Raw genomic sequence first — 12906 nt, 5'->3', positions numbered from 1 at the left:
TTCTGCCCTCGGCCAAAAGGAGTGAATGAGTACATAAAGTAGCACTCCAGTAGACTCTAGTTAACGTGCATTTAACTTTGGAAAATAACACTTTGATCTCAGCAGAGCAAGACATTACAAACATGTTTATACAGCTTAAAACCTCACATGGCATAACATTGCATAGCACAGTGTGGCCTAGCAAACCTAATTCAGTGTAGCACTTCAAAACAGGGCGGGGCATAGATAATATAGCTTAGTACAGGTACAAAGCAAAATCTCTCATGTTTTCAATCTGAGATGTAGACTATTAAAGTCACTGCTGCCTGTTACAACTTTGTGTTCCAGCAGCTGTCAGGAGTGCACATGTGACCTTTAAACCTGTCCAGCTGCCACTGCAAGGCAGTTGTTGATGTCAGGAGGCAGTCAACAACACGAGTGAAATGATTTTGGTATACAGCAATATGGAAGAGTCTGATGAGCACACAGCTCTTTCAGAAGCAGAATGACCTGCATCATTTTATTTGAAGTCCAGGCTCTCCCCCCTGCCCCTCACCCCCAATCCCCCTTACATTAACCAGATGGGATTCTCTTACACTTGATACCCTCTGAAAATGCTGTCACTGTCTGCGAGACCAATCGCCTTCACATTTTATTATCTATAGAGGAGCATGAGCACACAGTTCTTTCAGACGCAGAATTACCTGCATCATTTTATTTGGAGTCCAGGCTCTTCACCGAATCCCCCCCCCCCGCAATCTCCCCTATCTTCACCAGACCAGATGGGATTCTTACACTTGATACCCTCTGAAAATGCTGTCACTGCTTGCGAGATCGATCGCCTTCACATTTTATCATTTATAGAGGAGCATTTAACATAGATAACGATGGTTTGAATCCAAATGATCAACCTGTGTTTCCTTGCTTACTTTACAACTAATGTGTCAGAATTACTTACTTTCCAAACAAATCATATATGTTCATGTTTGTGCTTGCTTTAGGCGGTGCCCTTCAACCTGGACAGTGTTGCTAATAATGTCCACTCCTCATTTTCCGAAGAAATCCCAGTTGTTTTGCAGATGGCACCAAATGAGGAAGTGAGTATTCCGTGGCCATGAACTCTGGAAGAAGATTGTTTGACTTGCATGTTGGAGTGAAAATCTGCAACAAATGTAAACCTAATTAATTTATTTGGCCTTGCATACAGCTAATCAAGCGTCTTACTGCTCACTTCTGAGCAACGTGTACAGTCTTGGAAGTGGCTGCTGTCCAATGGTGCCATATTATTGGCTTAGTATTTGCACTGCATCTGACACCATTTGAATTTACAGATCCAAATTGATGTTGGGATAAACATGTAGAATTGTACATAGTTGGTGGGTTTAGAGTTGCATATGAAAGACAATCTGGGCTAAGACTGAGTTGTCTATCGTGTGATTTTGAACCTAGAGGTGGAATACGTAGCTTGGTTAATAGAAACCAATGTACAGTTTTCTATTGTATAATGGTGTCTATTAGTTTCTTTCATGTTTTAGAAGAAAGGTAGGGTCCTTTACTCTAAAGAGGTTACTAATTTCTTGATTCCAGTGCGGGTGGACTGTGGGCTGCTGTTGGGATTAGGCAGAGCAGCATGAGGGACCCAATGAGCGCTTCATTACGGGAGAGAGGCGCAAAGTGCGTGTGTGGGCGTGATATCACCAAAGTGAATTTACTTGTATTTCACTGTGGTGATGTCATAGCACAGAATTATGACTTTGAGGGTCCTCCATAGTCACTGAATCGGTTCAGTGGAACCCATTTGCACCAAACCTTTTGGTTCACTTGAAAAGGGAATTGGGGAAAGTTAAATCTGAATGTAACTTTCCTTGGGGAAATGGTAAGATTGTGGTGCTCTCTGATAGAAATGCATAACCTCTTTGATCTCTGATAGAAATGCATTGGGCTTAACCTCTTTGATTTCTTGCAGAGGGTGTACATGGTGGGAAAAGCGAACTCTGTGTTTGAAGACCTGTCTGTAACCTTAGGACAGCTGCGGAACCGCCTGTTTCAAGACAACTCAATGTTGAACAGTCTGCCACTGAACTCCCTGAGTAGAAACAATGAGGTAAGGTAACGGGCAGGTAAAACCTGCTACCTTTTAATTTAGGAGTTTCAATTTAATCCTGCTTTTTGCGAGCAAAGATTCACAAGTTTAGAAATAATGTCAAAACGATCTGTCGGCACCCTTTAAACCTTGATTAATTTGCATATGGGCATAGAGCCTTGTAGAAAAATGCCTCCTGTATTTCATAGCAAGACAGCTGGATAAGCCATTCTTAAGTAAGGTGCTGAAATGGAGGTGAATAACCGCTAGTTGGTATAATGTCCTTTCATTGGAGTGACCTGCCAAGTGCTGGGGAACAGGAGAAACAGAGTTGTGATGTCTTATTGCGAGACACATCTGTCATTACCCATCGGACACAACCCCAGATACCCCGATATCTATATCTAGGTAACTCCAACCCTTCTGCTCTTAACACTGTACTCTGTTGGACTGGTGCATGCAAGGAACCCAGTTCCAGATCCTTGGCCCACACTGCACAGGTCACCACACGCATGACTCATCTTGTAACCCACCAGAGTTCAATCTGGACAGGCTTGCGGAGCCAGTTCAGAAAACCCTTACCTACCCCACCTTACCACCTGCTTGTCATGACAGAAGGCAATCTACATCCAATGTGAAATCTGTGCATACAGAAGACTGTGGTCTGTTGGATATCAGCTGTGCAGTTGTACCAACAACAACTGTGTCTTATGCAAACATCTTTGATATTTAATTATTGCTGCTGTGAAATTCAGCAGCTCATGAGGTTTCAACATTCAACAGAGCAGATGGTAGCGGATGGAATGCTATTGATCGTCTAAAGCAGTGCTGACCTGAGAAGCACAGTATGTGGATGTCCGTTTAGTCAATTACCCTGCAGAGTGTGTTGCTCTCAGGCTCAGCACATTTTGATTTGCTTGTGGCATTGAAACCAACAGAAGTAAAGAGCGAAGCAAACAAAATGGAGTGTATGCTCAGGCAGGGATTATTTCTGGAGGGATTACCAGTGTGAGAAGTGGGATTGCCAAAAATACAGCATTGTGGCAGTGGTTACTGGACTCTGAGAATTAACAATTACTACTACATTTTATATAGCTCACTTTATGATGTGAATCATCTATAGGCACTGGTAACGGATGTTATTACCAAGCTTAGTGTTATCCTTTTTATTGACTTGTGAATGATGAGAGGCTGGGTGGGCAAACCAGCATTCAAACCTTTGACCCACGTAGATGCCTGCAGAGGATGCATTAGTCTCCAAACTATTTTAGTATCTGTCATAGGAGGCGGAGGGACCAACTCAACCCTTGAATGAGTCATGTGACTTCACCGTTCAGATTACCATAGGCGTACTAAGTGTGGTCTCTTTGCTCTAGATTTCCTTTGCGGTTGGTCAGACTTGTTTGTTTGATATTCTTAGTTGATTTAAGTACTACAGTAACCTCTGGAAGTACTATTGTGTTTTATTCCTTTTTGTAAGGATTGATGTCTGGTTTGGCAGAAAGCCATACATTTGCAACCTTCGCAGTTGGGTCCTTCCATATGAGACGCTGAAAGCTTTTATCGGTTGAGCATGAAGATATGTTGGTTATAGCTTTGGAATAATAAATGTGGGAAGCAGAATAATGCATTCGTTTTGAGTGTGGTATTTGTTTGGGAAAAAGTGTAGTGTATTTGCCATCAGTGTGTTAATTGTTGATAGGCCAGTGTCAGAGAGAAATCCTTTGGATTTCTGCTAAGGTTTAAATACCTTCTCTTGAATAACTACAGTTTCCAAGAGTAGTAAAGTGAAATTGACTTTACTTACATTTGTCTCTTTATAGACCCAGCACACTATCTTACAATAGGGTGTGTCGCGTCTTAACGTGGTTAGTGTTACCATCCCACATCGTTATGTGGGAGGACTTCAGTTTGACCCACTTCAGGAGAAATGAACGTTAGGCTAGGGAGGGGGGCCATAACAAGAGGGGTTATGTGGGATTTGACAGTTAAGCTGTAATGAGGACTCATTCGAGATTCCCTCTGTCTCCGTCTTTATGGCCCTCTCTGGGCCTGGCGATTAGTCCGCATAGAGCCCCGTGTCCAGCCTGCACTGGGAGCTCTGACAATTTACGACGAGGACATGCGCGAACGCACACAGCAGTGTCTGCCGCAGATGTGCCACACGAGTGAGGGAGAAAACACATGCTGACAAGGAGCTGCGGCCGTGCTCTGTTCGGGAGAATTCTCATAAATGTGCTAATTCCATTCACCTTAGAGATCCCCAGCAACTTTGCTGGATTTTGAGGACTTGATTTTTTTTTTTACCTGGAAAGTGTGTGAGCCTTTTTTCCCCACTCTCATGTATTTTGATGTGTGTTTAAACCCTTGTGTTCTTTGATTATGGAGTTTTAGACAACTCCATAGGCATCATCTTTTCATGTGTGTTAAACTACTGTTTCCCAGAGAATGTAAGGTTAAATTGACTTTACTAGTCTTTTTAAATACCTAGACCCAGCACACACTATCTTCCTATAGAGTGCTGGAGCGGTTACCTAGTATCCCCTATGTCTATAAACCCATGTAGCAGTCAAATGCTACCCTTTCCTATCGAAATGGCTGGTAGCAGTGGTTTTACAACAAACTACCATGATTTTACCCGACCGCATACACCGGTAGCTAAAAATCGCAGGAGCCATGTTTTTTTTAAGATTGCGCTTTAAGCCCCTTTCTTTTAAACGGGTCAGTCTTTTTTTTTTCGCCATTTCCTTTTTGGAAATGTCCTTCTAGTGTTTGTCTCTGCGCGCCAATCCAGGTTTGGTCCATTTTTGTTTCTATGCCTTTGGCGGGCTTCAGGACTGAAGACCGCTTCTGGCATCTGAGTGTCTGGGTTGGCCAGGAATTGAGGGAGGTGTCAAACTCCCTGTGCTTAGTCTCCTAGGAGACCCAAATGCACTCTGGTGTGATTGGCTGGCTGGCTGGCTGTCAGGCAAGGACAGCCACCCTGCTGGTTGAGTGGCAGCTAGGCTGGAATGAAAGGGAGAAAACTGTTTAAAAGGCGAGTCTCTTGGACTGGAAAGCAAGAGTCGACCACTGGAACGAAAGAACCGAAGACGAGCTGGAAGAGGACGGCTGCTGCAACTCCTGGACCATTGGTTTGAAGGGTTTGAAGCCCTGATGCAGGTCCGAATTGCCAAGTTCATCTCGACAGAGAAACCCCTTCAAGGACGACTTCTTCCTTTGAGTTGGTGGGACCAATCAACTCGTAAGCCACCTGGATACCATTCTCGAAGCTGGTTAGGATTAACCAGGGAGAGGGACACCAGCTTGTGTGCTTGAATTAAAGCTACTGGAACTGAAGTGACTCCACTTTGTCCACATTTTCCGACGATGCAGTGCAGGAGTCCCTCGACGTCCTCCCTCTTGTCCCCACGACTGAGGCTATAGAACAGTGAGATCTGGAACTTTCCCAACTTGCAGGCCTAATCAGCTTGTGACCCAAAATATGATTCTTTTTCGTACAAACTACTTCTGAGAATGTTGGCAACGACTTTACCGTTTAATTCAAGAACTGCTCTTTCCTATCCAAGACACTAGTCCATTGACTTTGGCCTAGGCACTGCCTAATAAAGTATTTGTGATCTCTTCTGCTAACTTGTGCCTTTTTACTCCCATTGAAAGTAACTGAAATGCCATTTTGCTCCTATGTCAGGGGAGACTAATTAAATAAACTTATTGGTTTGGTATTGAAGTGTGTTTGTGTATAATATTAAGTTGCCTCCTTCAAGTGAATGTTTTCTAAATGATTGTGTAATAAATAAGTGTTTTACCAAGAAACCTTGAGTGCAAGTGTCTACTTGAGCCACTGTGATTGTAAGACCTCTGTGTAACATCCTTTACTGCTCACATACCCTCTTGAGATAAGCCTGGCTGCTCGGCTCGCTACCACAAACTGTGTAGTACAGACTTCAACCAAAGGTTGGTTTTGCTTACACCTGTAGTCCTAATTGTTTGTGGTGGCCCCACAGGGTACTGCATGCAATTCTGCCTAACAAGAATGCTGATGGGGAGGGTGCTGTCGGGCACTTCATGCGTGCATTGGCACACCTCTGGGCACTGTCAATGCTACGCAGCGTTCCACTCAGTAACCACAGGTACAGCCAGTAAAGAAAATCAAATCCGGAAGCCCGGCACCGTCCTATTTTGAATTTGTACGCCTGCTGTGTGCGTGCATCCCCTCATACTCGGTTTAACAGGGGGCCGGAGGGGAAACGGAGCACACTGGAAGCTCGGCACCCTTATTGACATTTTTTTTTATAAATGCAGCATGGCATCCCAGCCGTGCACAAGCCACATATACCAACCCTGAGAGAAGGGGGTACACGCGGCCCAACATAAGCCCGGCACCAGTATAAAGAGTGCAGCAGTGGAGACCAAACGTGCGCAAGCAACGCACATGAAACCAAGCCAGCCACGCTACTGTTTGGCAAAGTTAAGGTATCATTAAAGCCAAAATAAGGCACAGTTAGAGGACAACAAGGCACAGGGAGCCAAATAAGCATACCACTGTCCAGAGAAAAAGGAAAAATGTCAGTGGTTTTGTAAAGAAACAACATAAGAAAGTGGGCACAACACATCTAGATTGCCAGACAGCACAGCTCCCAGCATCTGACAAGGTATTTTAACCCTCACGCCAATTTACGCCATCACCTCATAGAGGAACCCAACTACTCACCATGTCTGAGGTAGAGCCCACGTCCATATCCGGGGCAGGCCCTTCCAATGTAGCCCCACCCTCTGCAAGCAGAGGGTGCCAAGTTTTGCATTTACCTCATTCTTTTCACATAAGAGATACCAGTAACTTTGGCCCTCGATGGGAAACCTGGCTACGTGGTTGCAACATTTACGTAAGAGCCATAGGACACCATATTTAAACACGCTGTCCATGGCAGTGAGACCTGCAGTTAGAGACATTGTAGGAGAATTAATCAATCGTGACACTGCCTCATATCAAGAACTGCACACCAAATGAATGGAATATTTCACACCACTTACTAATGTAGACTATGAAGGACCTATCTTTCACACTACACGTCACGAGGGGGGAGAATCCTTGGACAATTTCGTAATAAGATTATGCATCAAACTGAAACATTGTGAATTCCATCGATGCTCCAATGGTGTGACTCCCAAGGTTTTTGTAAAACTCTTACAAAAACAACGGTCGCTCGACGAAATTCTCACCCTAGCACGCATGGAAGCAGCTGTTGAATCTCAATTGGAAAATTTATGGAAAGTCAAAATCTGCTGATCAAGAGGCTGTTAACAAACTATTCTCGTCAACAAACCCAGTACCCAGACACACTGAAGCTACATGTTACAGGTGCGGATATGAATACCCTCACACGGGAGAGTGCCTTGCTCTAGGACAATAATGTGCTGCATGTGGGGTCTACGACCACTTCAGGGCCATGTGCAAAAACGCCCCTGTCCAGCCCACCTTTCGTAGAAGTTTCAAAGAGCATGGTACTAGTTCATATCATGTACCAGCTGATGGCCCACATGTATTTTCTCAGCCGAAGGACTTCGAGTCTGCTTTCCCAAAATTATGCAAAGGGCTAGGGAAGTTAAAGAACCGAAAAGTCCAGCTTGATATAAAACCTGTCGCCCAACACTACCAGGGCATACCCATCAATATATAAAATCAGGTGGAGGATGAAATTAACAAACTAATAAAGCAGCATGTCATAGAGCCTGCAACAGGTCCCACTCCGTGGGTGTCTCCTATAGTACCCGTCCCGAAGAAATCACCAGATGGTTCCATCAGGTTGTGTGGACATGAGAAGGACAAACTAAGCCATAGAAAGAGAAAGATACCAGGCACCACGGATAACGGATATGATACACATACTGCATGGTGCCAAGTTCTTCTCAAAACTGGACCTTACAAAGAGATATCAGATCAAAATTGCGCGGAGTCGCGATATATCACGACTTTTGTCACTCATCTGGGCTTATTTCAATACAAGAGGCTCAGTTTTGGCATCTCCATCGGCTGCAGAAATCTTTCAAGAGGAGATCCGGAAGGTCATCCGCCATGCCCCAAACTGTCTGAATTACTCGGATGAGGTATTAGTATACTGCAAATCAAAGGAAGAACACAATGCAGCTCTACATAAAGTATGTACTGCGCTAGAGACCGGAGAACTAACACTCAACCAAGCGAAGTGTGAATTCAGAGAGTCTCTTAGGTTTTTCGGCCACATATTTTCTGAAAAGGTGAATGAGACCGAACCCTGAAAAAGTTGCTGCCATTAATTCTGCAAAGCCGCCACAAAATGCATCAGAACTACGCTCTTTTCTTGGTTTAGCAAGTTATTGCTCCCGATACTTGCAAGACTATGTGACCGTGAGCAATCCTCTGCTGTCTGACGCAGAAGAACCAACCATTTGAGTGGTCGACAGACTGTCAATGTCCTTTCGAAACCATCCAAGACAACATTGCCAAAGCAGAAGACATGGCATATTTCGATACATACAGGAAAACTGAAGTTGTTGTAGATGTCGGCCTGGGTGCCATACTGGGTGTGACAAACTCCATAGGCATCATCTTTTCACATTCCACACAGCACCCTCCATGCAGTGTCACAGAGAAATCCTTTGGATTTCTGCGAAGGTTTAAATAACTTCTCTTGGATAACTACTGTTTCCAAGAGTGGTTGTGCAATTGGCTTTACTTACGTTAGTCTCTTTATAGACCCAGCACACACTATCTTACAATAGGGTGCTGCAGGGGTTACTTAGTATCCCATTTTTCTATCTTTTCATGTTACATTTTTATGTTCTTTTCAACAATTAATGGCTGGTGGCAGTGGTATACTTTTTCCTACCATTGTGTGTGATTACTGCGGGCTGCGTGCGCAGCTGCTGTATAGCACCCATGAGTGCCCATTTTGTCAAAATGGCCCGGTCTTCTTTTTTCGCCATTTCTCATTGGAAAAGGTCCTTCTTGAGATTTACTCTGCGCGCCGAACCAGGTTTGGTCCCTTTGTTAATTTTGTCTTGCCGGGATTCACTGGTGAAGCTCGCCTCTGGCTCCCGCCTGTCTGGCAGGGCAGGAAGCAAGGGAGGTTCCGGAAACTCCCTGTACTTCATCTCCTTGGTTACGTTACAGGAATGCACCCAAAGGTGATTGGCCGACTGGCTGTCCTTGGAGGACAGCCACCCTGCTGTGTGAGTGACAGCTAGGCTGCGAATGAATGGGAACAACTTGTATAAAAGGCAAGGTCTTTTGCAAGGAAGGCAGAGTCAACCACTGGACTAAGGAATCCGAAGAAGAACTTTGTAGAGAAGCTTGCTGCAACTCTTGGACCGTTGGTTTGCCTGGCGAAGCCCTGCTGCAGTGCTGAAGCTCCGAATTCACCTCGACTAGAGAAGTCCTGCAAAGGACAACTTCTCCCCCTGAGTTGGTGGAATCAATCGACCCCAAGACTAACTCGACTGGAACCCCACCCTCTGCTGGCTGTGCTTCCATTGCTGCTGCAGGAACCAAGTGCCAGGGGACAGGTACACCAGAATCTAGCATCGTTTTTTAAGCAGGAACCGAGCTCCAGGAAGATCTTCCAGACTCCCTCGAAGCAGGACTGACCAAGACTGAGCCACCTCAACAGAGTGTTGGTCGCCAAAAGCAAGGAAAGGACCTAAGATGTCCAAGAACCGCAGTGGTGCTATTCGCGATAAACTGAAGCCGCGAAGTGCAGCTGATCTGAACTTTTCCCATTGCTGCCCCCGACCTTTGAGTCCGTCCCCACGACTGGGGCCCAGGAACAACAGGATATGCAGGACCTACAACAGGAAAAGAAGCCAGCTGGAAGCATTTCTTCAGACCGAAGGTACTTTGAACTAAGGGGCACTTACCTCTTATCTGTGTAGCTTGCTTGCTCTCAGTTCAGACTTGCATTGGCTGCCCTTTGCAGAGTTGCTTGCATCTTTGCCTTTCATAAGCCTCTCAGCTTGTGGCCCAACAATGATTTTTCAACAAAACTCTCTAACTTTGTGCAATACTTTTTACTTACCTTCAAGAAGTACCTCCTCTCCCCTAGACTTTGCTCAAGTGACCTTGGCTGCCCTGGCTACCTGAAGACTCTTCTAACCTCTGACTTTGTGCTTTAACTATCCCTCCAAAAAGGCATACATACCTTACTTGTATAGCTGGGAAAGGGTTCATTGACATTGCTTTCTGGGGGGAGGAGGGGAGGTTCAAAAGTGCTTACCTGTTTGAGAAACTTGTTAACCATTGTTTTCTTGACTAACCTTTCCCTTTTTGCCACCAGTTCAGTATTCCAGTTAAAGGGTAATAAGAGATATATTAATGTCCAGTGTCCTAGCTATTGAAGTCCACTGAGGGTGTAGGAACTTCTGTGTGCCATCCCAAAAGGGTATCTACTTAATTTATTGAACTGAAGACATGTATTTTTATTGTTGCCAATTGCTCCCTGCTAAAGAAAGCTTATTTTAAAACTGACTGTTAAATGAATAAATAATGATTTAATCAAGAAACCTTGAGTAGAAGTGTGTTTGAATACATGTAACTGTGGATCTTTTACAACCCTACAGTTCACATTGACCCCTCTTGAGATAAGCCTAGCTGCTCAGTCACTCTACCAACTTGTGTAGTACAGACTTATACCAAAGGTTGGGTTACCTATTGCCAAGAGGACAAGGCTGGTGTAATCCCCCACAGGGTTACTACATACAATCTTACCTAACAATGACAACCTCCATTATTGCAGCAATAGGAAGCAGATGTTATGGATCACTATATAAAAATCGCATCTTACCTCCAGGTAACACAATTACCATCTACGTTATTGTATTGGGATCCTGACCTGTCTTTTACAAATACAAGCATCTCTGCGCCAGGTGCAACATCCTGCAGAGCTATGCCATTTGGTATGGCAAAGGGGACGAATGGTTTACATGTAGGTCCCTGCGGCTGATTGAGTAACTTACTGAATTTTCTCAGTTTAGTGCTCTCAGCTGGTTCTTGCTGGCATTTCTGGCTCTGTGTTCCCTTGATGGTCCGGTGAGAGGGATGGGCTCTGGCTGGCCTTATCAAATATGATATACCACCTGAATCATTTGGTGTTTCAGAATCCCAGGTATATATGGCTTACCTCCTCTTGGAGTAATAAGGTTTCTCCAAACAACCCTTGGGCAAGACAGTGACTCTGTAGGTAACGAACACAATATAGTAGTTAAATGTTTTAGTTTTCTTTTATCACAACCAAAGTAAACAAGATGAATTATGTACATAACTATATACAGATTTCTTTAAAGCTGGCCATGGTTCTGGAAACTCGCCAACTCCCCCTTTCCAGTAAACACAGATACACTTTCTACAGCCCTTTCCCAGGTCCAAAAATCCCATAGTCCCCTTAGAGCCTTGTATGCAATTGGAGGTTCGAGGGCTAGTGTCCTTAATCCAGGGTAAACTGTCTTTCCTCACCCAGCAATGGGGATACAAATAGTGAGGTAACGGGGGCGGGGTGGAAAATGTTAGGCTCAAAAATGAAGTGGGCTTGCATCTGCCCCCTGCATGGGGTATATTTTTCCAGGAACATATAAAAACTGGTGAAGTGCACTTTCAATTGGTTCAGGATACGTAAAGAGATGCCACAGTTCACCTTAATTGACTTCGTATCATATGAGGTTTCATTTGGGCTCTCTATCCCACAGGGTCTTTCAACCCCAGCTCCCCCGAAGTGACTGTGTCTCCTAGATCCCCTCAGCAGGCACTCTGTTAGGCGTCACTCAGGTTAGGCCCTGAGTGCACAGCAGTGCATTCCTGCTGCCTTGTCTTTTGAATACACTTTTTGCCAGATGCGGTCTTCTCTCTCTCCAATGGTGCTTCTTCAACTGGGCCGACTTTGCCCCACAGAGTAACAGTTCTAGGGTCCCAGTAAAGAGACTGAGTAGGCACCCAGCTGGTGCATGGCTGGGGCCTCAGTTTGGAGATCCATGAGAGGGATCTGGTCTCGACGGTTTTCCAAGGACACACACTCCCTGTCAATGGGCTCTGCCTCAGCCACCAACTGTACACACACCCTTCAGAGAAAACTCTTCCAGTCAAGCAGCTTGAGATGTTGCAATTTTAACAATGTTCGAGGTAGGGACCCTGACTTGAGCCCTTTCCATACAGCATTGGAATGAACATTTCTCAAACTGTCCAACTGTTAATATTTTCCATATTTAATAACTGCAGTCTGCTTGCCTCAAAATTCTAGGAAGAGTATTCATACATTAAGGTAATCTGCTTCAGTTTTCCTAATCCTCATCACACATTTTTTAAAACCTGGTGCACGGTGCATTTTAATCAGTAGCTATGATGACCCTCTGAGGCACTTGCTCAATGACTGTTACAGGGTACTGTTTTGTCATTCATTGCTTCAAAACTTTAGCCATAATCCTAATACTTGTTCATGTTACATATTTTGGAACCAACTTGCCCATGCAGGGCTTGCAAAACCCACTTGCATAGTCTGGATTTTATGATGGTCGACTACCATTTGCATGGTATTCGACCGATTTACTGCAAACAAACTTTGCTTACATTAAACAGCAAATAAGTTTCACTGTGGCAGTTGGTCTCGATGGGCATATGCTGACATGCACCATTTTACAGAAAACACTGGTAGATCCTTTGTCACCCGTCATCATATGTGGAGTGGATTTTTCTTGGGTGGAGTAGATAATAGAAGTAACTCGAGCTTCCGGAGTAGTGAGATTTGTACGCGTTTGAGAGGCCTGCAATTTTTATGCTAGCGCATAGGTGGCTGCTGCAGGGGGAAAATGCATGCTCCGTG

The 12906-nt window shown here is 44.6% G+C and overlaps 1 protein-coding gene across 1 annotated transcript in view; it reads left to right on the top strand.

The window, feature by feature from the left end:
- The window catches only part of ATP6AP2 (ATPase H+ transporting accessory protein 2), a 252460-nt gene that overhangs the window by 160733 nt on the left and 78821 nt on the right, over nt 1-12906 (top strand). The window contains exons 4-5 of the mRNA XM_069636540.1: nt 981-1076; nt 1946-2083. Of these exons, the coding sequence (XP_069492641.1) occupies nt 981-1076; nt 1946-2083 (234 nt within the window). The remainder of the gene's footprint in view (nt 1-980; nt 1077-1945; nt 2084-12906) is intronic.

This window comes from Ambystoma mexicanum, chromosome 7p, assembly GCF_040938575.1.
Source record: "Ambystoma mexicanum isolate Mex_15411 chromosome 7p, UKY_AmexF1_1, whole genome shotgun sequence".
Lineage (NCBI taxonomy): Eukaryota > Metazoa > Chordata > Amphibia > Caudata > Ambystomatidae > Ambystoma > Ambystoma mexicanum.
Note: the sequence above shows the minus strand (reverse complement) of the source record. Positions and strands in the feature narration are given on the sequence as shown.